The sequence below is a fragment of the Leptonotus elevatus genome, chromosome 1, assembly GCF_054856555.1.
Source record: "Leptonotus elevatus isolate MCC_2025b chromosome 1, RoL_Lele_1.0, whole genome shotgun sequence".
NCBI classification, from domain to species: Eukaryota; Metazoa; Chordata; class Actinopteri; order Syngnathiformes; family Syngnathidae; genus Leptonotus; species Leptonotus elevatus.
This window is the reverse complement of record NC_141239.1, coordinates 31544735-31561520: the sequence shown is the minus strand read 5'-3', so window position 1 is coordinate 31561520 and position 16786 is coordinate 31544735. Positions and strand designations below refer to the sequence as shown.

General features: G+C 38.5%; 1 protein-coding gene across 1 annotated transcript in view; it reads left to right on the top strand.

The window, feature by feature from the left end:
• pitpnc1a (phosphatidylinositol transfer protein cytoplasmic 1a) overlaps nt 1-16786 on the top strand; it is a 51839-nt gene that overhangs the window by 16303 nt on the left and 18750 nt on the right. The window contains exon 2 of the mRNA XM_086092143.1: nt 16427-16575. Coding sequence (XP_085948269.1) covers nt 16427-16575 — 149 coding nt within the window. The remainder of the gene's footprint in view (nt 1-16426; nt 16576-16786) is intronic.

Here is a 16786-nt window from a genome sequence, read left to right as displayed (position 1 = left end):
CGACGCCATCCGTGACGTGACACGCATGCACACGGACAGAATGATGTCACGTAGCACAATGTTTACGGAAGTAAATATGGTTCCAGGTGTAGGCGCTCATCATCTTTTTGGCACATAAGGTGACGCTCCTATCGCCTCCTGATACACCAGGCATAACTAATCATAATAATAATAGCAATGTCCAATTTATGCTTCATGTTCTACTGCTATTTATTAAAGAAACGGAAAAAGCGACAACAAAAATGTTGGTGAAAGACAGGTGTCTACTACTCTTTCTTATGTTAGTATCAGTGCTTATAGTGACTACGTTTACATGCAGTCAATATTCGGGTCAGAATTCCGGTTCATGACTGTGGTGTTTTGTTTGAAACGGGAGCTTAGTTTAACCCGAGGATATTCGATGCCCAGCATATAGCAAGCAGCCAGCCTCGTCCTCGATGTGCATTCCAACGGATTTTCCGACTTCCGACATCGGATTGGGGTATCGAGACTTGGGAGGCAAATGTCGACCGTACCGCAAATCCCCTCAAAATAAAGGTGGAAGTCTGTAATTAAAGCACATCTTGTCCATTTCATTTGAAATTCAGTGTGGTGGTGTTAAAGAACATAAATTAAGAGATGACTAAAAGATTCCGTAGCTACTTAGAGCATGAGTTCAGCTCATTCACACATCATTTAGTAAGAGCAATAATACATAAGATCATCATTACTCTATCTCTATTAGATATGAATTATGACACATCTTTGTCTTATGTCCATCAAATAAAACGTATATAATAGCATAATTGTAATTTGATCTGAGAGTAATTCTAAGATCAGGAACCTGTGGCGCCAAGGCACTTATGTTGCATAAGAAAAACCTCATGCTAGACCAGAAAAAAAATGAAAAGTTTGCATCGTGAAATAATTATCTTAACTCAATTTAGTCACAAATGTACTTCGTGTGTAATCTGATCTTGTATCGTTGAACACAAAGCTGATATATTTGTCTGTTGTATGAATGGCAACAGTAGGTTGTACCTTTTTCCATCCAACTGCACAGTTATTTGTTATGCCTGCCACTATATGCCACGAGCCTAAATGGAATAATAATAATAATTTAAATGATAATACAACAATAATAAAAGTAATTAGCTGTGAAAAATATACACTTTCACTTTTAACTCCAATACATAATAGATTTTTCTAAAACTGCAAACCGAACTGAACCGAAAACCGTGAGCACAAAACCGAACCGAACCGTGGAATTTGTGAACCCTTCCACCGCTAGGCACAAACTGTGGGGTTTTCGCCGTAGAGACACAAAATAACGTGAAAATGCAACAGAGAAATCAATGTATTCAATGTAGTTAGCGAACAGGACAGCGCTGCGCACACAAGTCGTGACTACGTAGAACCTTGATAGATTCCATAGATTCCTTGCAAATCAGCGAGCATGCGCACAGCGAAAAACAATGTCCCGATCGATCGAGGTATTCCGAATGCGTTTATATGAGCAAGAATTCCGGTTATGGATCCAGAGGTCTTATTCAGGTTTTTAGAGCATATTCATGTTATTGCGTGTGTTTACATGGTCTTCCAACACCTGAATATTGCCAATATTCCGATTTAAAAGGGTTATTGCCTGCATGTAAGCATAGTCATTGTCACAGACAATATTCTGTGGGTCTAAAAGATCCGTCAGAATGCTCTAAAATGGCTGGCAACATTAAAAAGCAAATGCTTTCATGTGCTAAACTCTTAACAATAATCATCCACTTAATTACAAACAAGTATACAAAGTTTGTTTAGTTTTTTGTGCCAGGCTTTTTTTTTTTAAATATGCAAACCATTATTGCATCCAAGTGGAAAAAGCAATTTAATTGTACACAACCCCAGAGTACCAGTAATCAGACAGCGGAGGGCCTGCTGCTAGCACCACTGCTGAGAGCACCAAACGTCTAGAGTAGGCAATCATGCAAAGCCAGGGAAGGTTCCACTGGAACTCAACAAAAACTCCAATTTCAGGATTATGATACGCAACAACCTGAAGTTGGTACGGGTTAGTGTTAATTGTATCCGCCATTTTTAAATTCAGTCTCAGTTTTAGTCCAGTTTCAATCACGCTTGTTAGTTTTTCAACATAGTCAATCTTGTCCCGTTTTTATTTAGTCCATTTTTAGTCGACAATAAATCTAGCATTTTAATCTTTATTATAGTGAAAGAAAACATAATTTTATTAGTCTAGTTTTAGTCAACAAAAACTGTCAACATTTTAGTCTAGTTTTAGTCAGGACAATCATTCTACCCTTGTATATTTTTTTGTCAGCAGATAATGTTGAATATTTCCGATCTAAAACTATTTCACATTAAAAAAAAATTCTCATCTGTTTGATGAAAAACAACTCGACACACAATTATAGTATATCAACAAGTGGCTACTATGGCTCCATGCTATGAGCTAGTAAATTAGTCAGCATTAGTTAACGGTTGGATTAACATTATTGTTGGAACGTTAAAGATGTTGGATTAATGTAAAAAAAATGTTTAATTTTTTTTAACCGTTCACAGTGAATCCACCTCCTGTCTGTGCCATGCGTTTGTGCATGTTGCACTCGCTAGCTGCAGATTTGAAAGGGGGTGTGTCACTGTGTGTCACATGACAGTGTCACAGTGAAGGATTAGCAGAGACAAGATTTTACAAAATCATCTCATTTTCATCTCATTTTTGTTCATGAACTAAAATGTCCATAGATTTTAGTCCAGTTTTTATTAAGTGAGTACATTTTCCTCTCATCTTCATTAGTCGACGAAAATGCATACTGATTTGGTCCCAGTTATTGTTTATTAATTCGACTTTTATTCCAGTCCAGTTTAGTTTTAGTCCGGTGAACATTGTATGTTGACGAAATTATTTTTGTTTCGTTTTCGTTGACGAAATTAACACTAGTACGGGTAAAGCTTTATCACACACCAACGCATCCTCCGAATCAAGTTTTTGTTGATGCCGTGCATGTGTGACTTTCTGTGCCGTAATCGACTGAATCGGTGACGTTAGCACGTTGGCGTATCTGAAGCTCACCCGTTGAGTGAATTTTGATTCCCAACACAAAGAAAAAAAAAAAGACTGCACAATAGACTTGTAGTCAAGGTTCTGCTTGTGTATGTGTGAAAAGAAAGTTGTTTTCCCGGCCAGCCCCAGACTGATCAATTAAGTCTTGTGTAATGTCCACTTGTGTCACACAAGTTGTGTGCCTTCAAATAATCCTCACTCCAACTGACAGAAAAGATGCGAACACTTGTAGTTGCATCTTCTCCACTCCATTCTTTTGCATTTCTATACTTTCCCAACTCATTCCTCGCCATCTGTCTCCATCTGACGCAAGAAGTACACTGTGTGCTCCGTATGCATAATAAATAAATCAGATGGATTCCCCCAAGCAGGCTGAAATTCAGCTCGTACCAAAACACCCCAGAGTGGAACCGGCAGGAGACGCGAGGGTTTACGTAACTGGCTGAGAGTCTTGTTTATCAAGACGCTCAATGAGCCTTGTGAAGATGGAGTCACCTGCTTCTTGGCTCCAGGCTTCCGGAATGGAAATGAGAAATTCCATAAACGCAGAAATGTGGAGTCTTGCCGTTAGTTACAGTCGGTGTGAATGTAAAAGCACTCTCACCCCACACCTCTTTGTCATTATGTGACATGTTTCTGAGGACAAAAAAAGATTGACAAAATGGTGGGACGTGTGGATGTGAACAAGGAAATGAGAAATAGTTTGAGTCCCAAAGAAAATCTATTCCTTCACCATAAACTAAGAAACTATCCATCCAGGGAAAGCAGGTTGAAGTGTCTTTTGTCTGAAGGAGAAAAGAAAAGGCAAATAGTCAAATCCTATTATGTAATGGCTCCCCAATCTGCCTGCTCCCTCTGCAGTGCTTTACCTTTTTCTACGCTCACAGTCCTTCTGATCTTCTCTACCTCAAACTACCTCCCTTCTCATCTTTGCCATCTTCTCCCGTTCGAAAGAACGGGCCACCCAGTGTGCGGCGAGGCAGGGAGTCAAAAAAAAAAAAAGGAGAAAAAAAAGCGAGGATCCGTAGTGATTGATCTTGACGTTATGCAATGGGTGGTTGAGTGACCTCAGACACTGCAGAGATGCGGGATGAAAACACAAAAGGAGGAGGATGAGTCTCCACCTGCAAAGGCGGTGTACATCTGCAGTATATAAGCAATGGTGCCTTGAGGATAAAAATGGCACTACATATCGTTGTATTTTAGAAAAACAGTAATTCACAGCATTTAATAGAATTTAAAAAAGTGGAACGGTTTATGTCACACAGGATCAATTGAACGGTGCAAGACAGACAGATGGATACTGAACACCTTTCGATTCATCAGTACGGCACTAATATTAGTCATTCTTCACACGGGTTCAATGGGCTCTTTGCACAAATCCACTACTTCCTGAACTGCACCACTCCTTCATTTCCTGTCTTTCGTGATTGGACGAACTGATTAATCCAGGTGTGCCTGACCTCAGTAACCACGACGACAATGGCCAGACACACCACGTTGTGTGCCGTTCCACGGGTTCATGGAATGTCAAATGTTAACGGACAAAGAAGTGTCCGGAATTGCACAAATAAATCGAAAGGATTTCCAACTAACAAAGTCTACCAATGTGTGTTCTGACCATTTTAATTAACGTAAGTGTAATTGTATGGATGGTAAACATGCTTTTACCATAATGCGATCGTGATATATGTGAGCCGCTAGCTCTGGCTAAAAATAGATCTGGTGGTCAAGATGTTCGATTTTAAGATCTTTCCAAATACCCTCCTTAAGGTCTCTTATTTTCCTTTCGCAATAGTCCAAAAGTTGAAATTGTTGTTAAAGTGTATGAAAATAAGTGATGAATGTTGTTGTAGTATTTGTTGTGACATGCTAGCGTAGTAGCTAGCGCTGTCGGGGAACTAGCTAACTTGGTTTAAAAATAACCCGAGATTCTTCACCTCGAATTCACAAATGATCAATGCACATAGCAACCAATAAAAGCCAAAAGTACAGAAGACGCAAGAATGTCCGTGGTTTGGGAGCCATCCTACGTCAGGGCATACGTTGCTATGTCGTCCGGCCTGGGCGGTAACATCGGCAAATGTTTGTAATCCCATCGATTCAACCAATCAAACGTTTCAACGTGTTGCAAGGAGTGTTGAGCAAAATCTTCCGCATACGTCTTGCTTATACAAAGTAACGTTAGAGGAAGCTGTGGGTGACATCCACCAATAACAAAAGAACAAGAAAAAGATTATTAAAAATTAGGGGCAAGAGGCGATTAAATGTTTTTAATTGTAATTAATCACATGACTTCACTAGTTCACTCACGATTAATCACAAATTCTATATGTTCTAAATTTTTAAGCTAATAGAAATAGTTCAAATGAATTTTTGACATTTATAGCCGTCAACGGCAGTGAATGAATTTTAAAAGAAAAAGAAAGAAAGAAAATATCATTAAAAATTCGGGGCATCAGGCGATTAAAGTCTTTAATCGTAATTAATCGCATGACTTCACTAGTTAACTCGCGTTTAATCACAAATTTTATGTACAAAACTAAATGTATAACTAAAAAAATCTAGATTTTCAACAAAAGTGGAAAAAAAATTTAAACTAATACAAAAAGTTCAAATGAATTTTTGACGTTTATAGCCGTCAACAGCAGTGAATGAATAAAACAAATTTTAAAAAGAGCAAATATAAAAAATTCGGGGCGTCAGGCGATTAAAGTTTTTAATCGTAATTAATCGCATAACTTCACTAGTTAACTCGCGATTAGTCACAAATAGTATGTACACAACTAAATGTACAATAAAAAAAATCTAGATTTTCAACAAAAGTGGAAAAAAAATTAAACTTAATAGAAATAGTTCAAATGAATTTTTGACGTTTATAGCCGTCAACGGCAGTGAATGAATAAAAACCTTTTTAAAAAGAAAATATACAAAATTCGGGGCATCAGGCGATTAAAGTTTTAAATCGTAATTAATCGCATGACTTCACTAGTTAACTCGCGTTTAATCACAAATTTTATGTACAAAACTAAATGTATAACTAAAAAAATCTAGATTTTCAACAAAAGTGGAAAAAAAAATTAAACTAATACAAAAAGTTCAAATGAATTTTTGACGTTTATAGCCGTCAACAGCAGTGAATGAATAAAACAAATTTTAAAAAGAGCAAATATAAAAAATTCGGGGCGTCAGGCGATTAAAGTTTTTAATCGTAATTAATCGCATAACTTCACTAGTTAACTCGCGATTAGTCACAAATAGTATGTACACAACTAAATGTACAATAAAAAAAATCTAGATTTTCAACAAAAGTGGAAAAAAAATTAAACTTAATAGAAATAGTTCAAATGAATTTTTGACGTTTATAGCCGTCAACGGCAGTGAATGAATAACCTTTTTAAAAAGAAAATATACAAAATTCGGGGCATCAGGCGATTAAAGTTTTAAATCGTAATTAATCGCATGACTTCACTAGTTAACTCGCGATTAATCACAAATTGTATGTACACAACTAAATGTACAACAAAAAAAATCTAGATTTTCAACAAAAGTGGAAAAAAAATTAAACTAATAGAAATAGTTCAAATTAATTTTTGACGTTTATAGCCGTCAACGGCAGTGAATGAATAAAAAAAAAATTAAAAAGAAAATATACAAAATTCGGGGCGTCAGGCGATTAAAGTTTTTAATCGTAATTAATCGCATGACTTCACTAGTTAACTCGCGATTAATCACAAATTGTATGTACACAACTAAATGTACAATAAAAACAATCTAGATTTTCAACAAAAGTGGAAAAAAAATTAAACTAATAGAAATAGTTCAAATGAATTTTTGACGTTTATAGCCGTCAACAGCAGTGAATGAATAAAAAAAAAATCAAAAGAAAATATACAAAATTCGGGGCGTCGGGCGATTAAAGTTTTTAATCGTAATTAATCGCATGACTTCACTAGTTAACTCGCGATTAATCACAAATTGTATGTACACAACTAAATGTACAATTAAAAAAATCTAGATTTTCAACAAAAGTGGATTTTTTTTTTTAACTAATTCAAATTCAAATCAATTTTTGACGTTTATCGCCGTCAATGGCAGTTAATGAGTTAAAAAGGCACGTCGTGTGGGCCTCTACTAGTCAGCGCTTCCTGTTTCCTCCTGAATCAAACGTCATTGCATTTGTGTTGACAGCTTTATTACTCTTGGATTTATCTTGTAATCGAGCACTTGAGTACGGCGGTGAAATTAGAAAGAAGGCAGCTTGCCTGCTCGCGTACGGGCTGCCGGAGCTCGGCCATTCCCTGCCGCCGTCGTCCTCTAGTGCGCATGCGGCTCAATCAGATTGGATCAAACTATTACAGGGAGCTTGGCTTTTTGCTGAATGGTACAAATTCAGTCAGCCGCGCGCTCGCTCTCAATTGCAGCGACACTTGGGGTTGTGCTGAAGCAGCAAAGGACATACACTGATGCTATTCGGCTCAAGTCCTTGAGGAAAGGAGGAAGTAGCGGGACATGGAATGAAGCTTCCTCATGGAGTACAACTTACAATTGCTGTGCTCGAAAAGGAGTCAAAAGAACTGCTTTGTGTTTCAGACTATCAGCAAGGCTAGAAATACATTTTTGTTGTTGCGGAGCAGTTTTGCTAAACAATGATTTCATTTGGAGAACACATTTCTAATTTTGGGGGCCAATTTTTTTTATTCAACAATAAAAGTACGACAATGCAACAAATAATTAAGAATTGCTTTTCTTCTTTTTTAAATCTAATCTAAACAACTGTCTTTATTTTTTTAAATCCACATTATGTATGCGGCAGCAAAGTGATTTTCTTGTCTAGAAACATTTTCAGTGTGGCCATTTAAAATGAATATTACTGAATAGGTTATAAGGACTCAAAAAGAAAAAAGGCTCCCCTCTTTGGTGGAGATTTTCATGCATGCCAGATCCACCACACCAGCATCTATCGAAACTCAGACACAATCTGCTTCTTCATTGAATCGGTGGAGGCTGGTGTCTGTGGATCTCACTCTGCTTCGTCTGTCCTTCCTTCCTTCCTTTCCTCAGTCTCTCCTTTGGTCTCTTGGAGTCTCCCTGATTTGTTGGAGTTTGGATGTTTCTGGGGTTGGTGAAGGACTCTGGTTGGTGGCCGGGGGGTGGTGGGTGTTGTCTGGTTGTTGCTGGATTTCGCTTTCCTTTCTTTTCTTTGGTCCTTCCTCGGGTCTCCTGACGGCCTCACGACTCTGGCTGGAAGTGTTCGGTTTAGGTGAACGGTATGGGATTTTTTAATAGGTTTTTGGTGAACTAATGAATACACACACACTCACACGCACGCACGCACATACACATACTCACCCACATACAAAATAAAAAAAATAATAATAAGAGAGCAATGATGATGACATGTCAAATCGGTAAAATTACCGAATGAACAATACTGAGCTCTAAAAAAAAATTAAAAAATTAAATAAAAAAAATTAAATAAAAAAACATGGAAGTGTTGGTCACTTTTTAGCTTTTATAAGTGAATTTTTGGCCAATTGCTTAATTAGCGTTTAACTTTGCAACAAGTCTCGCGGGGGTTTTAATTGGATGCCCCTTATGACAGTGCATGCTTTGAGGTGCTATTGTTAATCATGCTGCTTGCAGTACGTTACTGTCAAACTCAACATAAAACCAAGAGAGCTAGACAAGCTATCTTATCTCTTTGGTACAGTCAATTATATGAGAGTACAGCGTGCTCAAAGCAGTAATGATATCGTCTGGTCTGTGGCTGAATTTTAATTACATGTTAGCACCGTGCCCACTACTGTCTTCAGTACAGAAAGTCTGTGCGCGCTGACACTAACACACTCCTTGGCTTCGGCACAATGACCAGCACTGCCCTCGCTCCCACAACCCCCCCCCCCCCCTGCTGTTGTGAGAGAACAGAGCGGCAGAGAAGAAGACGGTGTGATCGCAAAATAGTGTCCGTGTCTTTATCTTGACGTGTTATATGTGCACATGTTGCCACGGCGGCCTCAGTGTGATGTTCCCGCAGCCGTTCGTGTCGCTTTAATTGAAAAACACAAGTGTTCCCACCGAGTGCTAAATTTGACCGTAACCATAGCAACCATCACACTGTCCAATCATTTTAATTATCACATTGTCATAGCATTTGTTTATGGCCCTCATTTGCATTTTCACTCACCGTTTTTCAGACGTTAGGCCTATAGATCTGAGTCATAACCACTCATTGTGACATCAAAGAGTCGGCGCGTGCCGAAGCGTAGCCGTTTGTCACTTTACAGTTGTTCGGTGCGGCGGCACTCAGCTGTGAAAGCCGGATACTGTATATGGGTCCAATTATGGCACACAGAGCGGCTTTCCAGATTCAATATTTGCATATAGTGTCACAGCGGAAAGACACGAGACGACACGGCGGGTGAGTTATCAAGTGAAAAAGAGAGCTCGGTAGGAGATTGGGTGCTAAAGTAGGTTAGTAGGGTGGATAGTTGGGTTATTATTAGGGGTTTAACAAAAACCAAAAAATTCAAGTGAGAAAATCTGTTTTGATTTGACGAACCAAATCGGATCGTTGCATTTTCAAATCGTTGCATCCTCGAATTGTATCCTAGCCCATGTATCGAGATACGTATCAAATGGTCTGTTATGAGAGATGTAAACCATAGGGGTGGGAATCTTTGAATGTCTCACGATTCGATTCGATTCTGATTTTTGTGATCACACCGTCTTCTTCTCTGCCGCTCTGTTCTCTCACAACAGCAGGTGGGGGTGGGGGTGGGGGGGGGAGCGAGGGAAGTGCTGGTCATTGTGCTGAAGCCAAGGAGTGTGTTAGTGTCAGCGCGCACACACTTTCTGTACTGAAGACAGTAGTGGCCACGGTGCTAACATGTAATTAAAATTCAGCCACAGACCAGACGATATCATTACTGCTTTGAGCACGCTGTACTCTCGTATAATTGACTGTACCAAAGAGATAGCTTGTCTACCTCTCTTGGTTTTATGTTGAGTTTGACAGTAACGTACTGCAATTATCAATTAAGAACAATTTTTAATTCAAAGTGATTTGATTGACAATGATTTTTGCTTCAATCTATAGATGTGCAAGGAATTGTAATGATCTACTCCAGTCTGACTCGCTAATGCTAATTAGCGCGCTACTCGCGACACTTTTATCACTCAAAAGAACAGCTCCACGCTTCAAAAAAACGACTTTTATTTGAATAACTTGATCGTGACTTTTTCCTTCTACTCTCTAATGTGGCTACAACTTAACAGTGTATCAGACCGTGTGGAACCACACTGCCCCTAAGTGGCCAAATCGGGTACAACATGAACAGCGCTCCCAATAAAGGCACACACAAACAAAGGGAAGACAGTATAAAATAATTTAAATAGAATCGGTTTGGGGACATTTAAAATTGATTCTGAATCGTACTAAATGAGAATCAATTTTTTGTTTGGGCTTTGGGGAGCTTTTACAGTTCAGTAGACGTTGCATGTTAATAAACATGACAAAAGCTACAGCCATACCATATCAATTCAAATTGGAATCCCACTGAATCAAGCCAAATCCAATCGTTATAATTTGAAAATCATTATATCCCTGAATCGTATCGTACCTCGTGCATCCAGAATAGTAGTTGGTGTGAATTGCCTCATACCTGGCGATTCGATCCGTATCACGATTCATAGGTCACGATTCGATTAGATACCGATTATACATGATACGAATCTATGAATCGATTGACAAATGAAGCTTCATAAAACACTTGTGATATTGTTTGACTCCTCTAGATGGCACTCTTGGTTTAAATGGGCCAGCTAGCTAAACAGCTAACCAGACAAACAGACAGACAGACATTTGAAGCTTTATGAAGCACCTGTGATATTTTTTTACTCCGCTAGATGGCACTTTTGATTTGAATTGATGTTGAAAAATTGATTTGGCCGCATATTGAATCGATATGATTTTTTAACACCTCTAGAGAATAGTATGGAATAATCTTTCGTGGAAAGACGCACGCCCCTAATAGTGTACGTAGGAACGCAACAGTGGCAGGCTGTGCCTTTTCGTTCCCGGGCCTTCAGACTTAATCCATCAGTATCACTTCACTGTTACAAACCACCAATACTATACAAAAAACAAAGTTAACAGCACATATAATGGCAAAAATCAGCAAAACACCAGATTATTAATTGTATTAAAGATCACTACCGATGTTTTGGCTGTTACAATCAAAAGACAGAAAATTGCTGACATCAAATTTGGCTGTAATGATTTTTGCTCAGACCAACTATTCCAAGGACAGAAAAATGCTGACGCCAAATTTGGTAGTAACAAGTTTTGGTCTGACAAACCAATCAGAGGACAGAAAAATGGTGATTGGTAAAAGAAGAGTCCCTGTTGCGATTTGAGTTTGGTTAGTCTATTTGTTTTGGTGTCTCATGATTCGTGTTTTGTTTTGTTTGCTTTTGGTTAGTTCTTAGGCCCCCGTCCAGACGAAAGCAAAACCGGCTTCGTTCCTCAATCAAATCTCGTACACACAGAAGAATTTCAACACTCGAGTGTGTCCAAAAGAGGACGCTGAGGACGTTTAATAATTGACATCCCCATTTCCTCCATTTGGGTCCTCAACCCCCTCGCACCTGACAGTCCCTTTGCTAATACAGTTGAAGTGGGCCAGGGCTATTGATTGCGAAGACCTTGGGCAGATATTAGACCAGGGGTGCCCAAGTCCTGCCCTTGAGAACCCCTATCCAGCCTGTTTTCCATGTTTCCCTCCTGCAGCACAGCTGAATCTAATGATCAGCTAATCGGCAAGCTTTGCAGAAGCCTGATAACGATCCTGATCATGAATCAGGTGTGTTAGTGGAGAGAAACATGGAAAACAGGCTGGATAGGGGCTCTCGAGGACCGAACTTGAGCACCCCTGTTTCAGACTGACTTGGCAATTAAAAAAAATCTATTAATTTTTTTAATTATACATTTTTATTAAATTTAAAAAAAAAGAGCAATGATGATGACATGTCAAATCGGTAAAATTACTGAATGAACTGAGCTCTCCAGAAAAAGAAAAAAAAAAGACAGACATGGCAAAATAGAGATTGAAATCATTTCATGAAACAAGTATTTGATTTAGATTAGATTAGATTAGATTATCATGTAGGAAGGTAAGTAGAGGGGTAGGTAAAATGGTTGGATAGGTGATAGGGACAATGTGTACAGGTTGGTAGTGACAGTAGCTAGGTAAGTAAGATGACGTTCATTTTATGATTGTGCAGGTAGAAAAAAATGCCTTAGTTCAATCTTATCTTGGCTGTAAGTAGCAAAAGAATGTGAATAAGAACACGAGTGTATTTTTGCTTAAGGGCAACATCTTGACTGGCTTGCATCATATCGTGATCGCGCCTAGTGCCTCTTCTATCTTCCCAGAGAAGGTGAGAGAGATGATAACAACACATTGAGTCTGCTCAAAACAGCCACTTCTTCATCCTATTACGGAAAGAAAAACAAGTCTCCTGTTTGTCAAGTCTACACAGAGGAAGGAGCCTGGATAGCAAACAAACTGGCAACTGCAGATGAAAAAATGAAACCAGGAGAAAAATGATCAAAAATGTTGATGTTTTAATACACCGCCGTTAGTCATCATCCGAGTAGCACTCTTGATGATTTCGAGGTCGTGATAATGTTCACCTTCCAGGGAGTTTAATGAGCAATGTCAACAGTCTCTCATCTTTGTTTTGTATTTTCTCCACACACTGGCAAATTGTGAGCACATTACCTGAGTACATGCTATCTGCTCATTCTTCACATACATCAGCGGTTCTCATACTTTTTACACCAACTACCACCTAAAGTACTACCATCATGGCTATATTAAAATACTGTAGTGTATGTAGCACAGTGGGAAGTTTATTGTCAAGCCAAACTTGAAAAGTCTCATAGTCACATAGTCTCAGTCACATAGTTTTGCCATAGAAAAATCCACTTAGCTTAATGCTAACAAACAGAGGTGGGCAGAGTAGCCAAAAATGGTACTCAAGTAAGAGTAGCGTGACTTCAAAAATGATATTACTCAAGTTAAAGTAAAAAGTAGTCATAAAAAAAAATCACACAAGTACAAGTAAAAAAGTATTCGCTGAAATTAATAGTCAAGTACTGAGTAACTGCTTGAACATGAAGTCTGATTTATTTTTAAAAACAATGTCATCAGACAGACAAAAACATAAAATTGTGTGGAAATGCTGGCATCTTCAAATCATAAAATATATATATTTTTTAAATTAAAACGTTTTGAGCTCGAACAACAGTGAACAACGTGAAAATACGGTAAATCTAATACATGAATGGGTTGGCGGGTAACGACTCTAGTGAGCCTAGAGTAGTGGAGTAAGAGTAGCGTTTAAGTAAGTAAGTAAAAAGTAGCTACTCGAGTAAATGTAACTGAGTAAATGTAACTCGTTACTACCCACCTCTGCTAACAAACAATGCAAAATGCCATAGACAGGCTCAAAAATAGCATCTGTGTCATACTGTTAGAATGCTGTAAGCAACAAATATATGAACACAGAGAGTGGACCACAACTTTTAGAAAGACGTAACGAAACTCACAGGCATGTACATTGTTTATCTTCTGTGAAGAAGAATGACTATGATTGAGTGACAATAACACAAGTCTAATTTGCTTCCCACCATTTGAGAATTACTGCCCCCCCCCCCCAAATAAACATGTTCCCTTTTCCCTCACTTTATTTTATCCAGCCAGAATGCAATAGATTTTTTGATAAAGTCTGTGGTTGTCTTCTTTGAACACAATTTGCAGTTTTCTATATTTGATTTCACGTCTTTTGCTGGCACATCATTAATTCTGGCAGCTTATTTTGCCATTCTGGCTATGCTAATGTGAACATGTATTTATTTGAGTGACAACAAACACAAGCTCCTTTTTTAATCACCTTCCTTGCGAGTGACTTTGTCATCCCAAGTGAAAAACGATTCCACGGTCCAACAGCTGCTGAGTGAGAAACACACCGCCTTCCACATTCCAGCTTCACTTTCCTCACCTGACAGTCAGATGGAAAATTGTGCCGGCATTGTGATATACGAACTTACACCCCCGGGGCTTCTTGGCCGGATTGATTTTCCGCCGCGCGATCACATTTACATTCTGTCTGTTCCTGACTTTTTGTAGTTGTTGTGGAGTAGTTACACAAGCTTGCTAATGTACAGTAACCCCCTTCTCCTCGTGGCCGTTACAAGACCACCCTCACAATATAGTGAAATTCGTAATACATCAGAAATACTCTTTAAGCTTTTATAGCATTGGCAGCCATTTTGCCACTTGCTGTCGACTGAAAATTACATCACAGCTGCTCAGGGCTCAGGTAACAACCAATCACGGCTCAGCTTGTGAACGTCACATGGCCAAATTCAGAAAACAGGTGAGCCGTGATTGGTCGTTACCTGAGCGAGCAGCTGTGATGTCATTTTCTGCCGACAGCAAGTGACAAAATGTCCCCTGAAATGAATAAAAACAGGCGGATTTTGATGCTCAACTATATTACAGTGTTTAGATAGACATAGACATGGAACATATTGCAAAGAAAATGGGGTTGACATTATATATATATATATATGTATATATATATATATATATATATATGTATATATATATATATATATATATATATATACATATATATATATATATATATATTAGAGCTGTCAAACGATTACTATTTTTTATCCGATTAATCACATCTTACAATTTTGATCAATCACAACTAATCGCTTAATGAATTAAAAAGGGGTTTTTTTCCAACATTTTTTAATCTCCAAATTTAAAGAGCACCTGTTATGTGTTAATTATTTTGACATTTAATGTTATGAGGGTGTCTCCAACATCCACTGCACACTCTCATCCTCCTCTTTTTCTAATCAGTTAATTACTTGCATAATTTAAAATGAAAAGTAGTTTGACATGAACAAAATATTCTGATTGTCATACGCAAACATTTCATCAAATGCTTTACTTTAATGCATGTAGTTATGTTTATTGCTCAAACACAACCTGTGCCACCTTTAATGTAACATATATATATATATAGAGAGAGAGAGTATATATATATATATAGATAGAGAGAGAGAGAGAGTATGAGAGGCTACGAGTAATGGGTAACACAAAACAATTGTGCAAATTGCAATGGGTTTCCACTTACTAAAACCCTTTATTTTTTCCAAACTAACAAATTAACGTATCATATCACAATATACATCAATAATGCTGCCCAAAGATGTACCTTTATGAAATGAACCTATAGCTGTTGCTTTCTGTAGGTGTAAAAAGCAGGATGGCATTAAAAAATGTTTAAGTAGACTGTGCTGAAATACTTCCTGTTTAACTGTACAAAAAATATGTGAGCTAGCGGGACCGTGAAACTGGAACCCGCAATGGAGGGGGGGTTGACTGGACTTTTTTGCCATTAGCTTAACAAAGCAATCCTCAATTGGCACTCTGTATGTGTATATGTGTGTCTATATGACCCTTTGGCATTCCTGCTGAGTGGCATAAGTCATCATGAGTGCTGTATCCATTTCTCAGGCCTGGAAATAGGCGTACTAGCAGTCGGAATTCTCCATCCCACAGCAACACTTGCTCCAAATGTATGGAAAATAGTTGCCGCCTGACTCCCCATTCCGGCCTGTCATGAGGTCTAATATGAGTTTGTCACGTGGCCAAGTGGGTCAGTGAGCGATGAACGAAAGGTGAGAGGGCTGCATGGGATAGGGCTCATCCAAATGAAGGTTACTATTGTGTCGTCTGGTCAGGGTTGAGCGCTTTGTAGTTATGATGGAGACAGCTGCTAATCTGCATGGCTTTCCTTTGCTGTGGTGGCACTCGTGGCATGAACATAAAATAGTTCCTACACTTTTTCCTCTGTTGTATCTTTATGACAGTTCTAAAATTACAGTGGTACCTCCACTTGCAAGTGTCACAAATTATTTTATTTTTTTGGGCTTCATGTTCCCAAATTTTGTTGAAAAGTTTAAATAATATGTCCGAAAGGAAAATAAATAAATAATAATCAAATAAATAAAAAAAATATGGATTCACTATATGAATAAATTGAATTACGACCTTGTTTCCAGACCTCTTTAAACTTGTAATTTAAGGTAACACTTTAATACTGCTACACCTTTGGACAAGAACTTTTTGCTTCCATCCGGAGCGGCATCATTTGAATTGAATCCAAGGTGGCTTGCTCTTATCGCAACGCCACTCAATCAGGATGACCTTCACCAACCTAACTCGACTGAATGATGAATCTCATAATTATATCTAATTCTTTGTCCGCTGTCCTGTCTTTCAGTACCGCATCGGCCAGCTGTACATGATCAGTAAGCACAGCAACGAACAGAGTGAACGCGGCGAGGGGGTGGAGGTGGTACAGAATGAGCCCTACGAGAACCCCGAGCACGGATCGGGCCAGTTCACGGAGAAACGGATCTACCTCAACAAGTGAGTCTCCTCTACTTGTCATTCGGTTTCACACTAGAATTTATTTAGATCATCAACTGACATGCCTGCGGACAATTAAATATTCTTCGCACCTCAACCTTTCTCGGTTGTACCGGAGTCGCTTTTCCGGGATTCCCGATGAAACCAACGGTTGCCATTTACAATTGAAATCTACTGAAATTGAATCTTGTTTCACTGAAATAAACAGCCT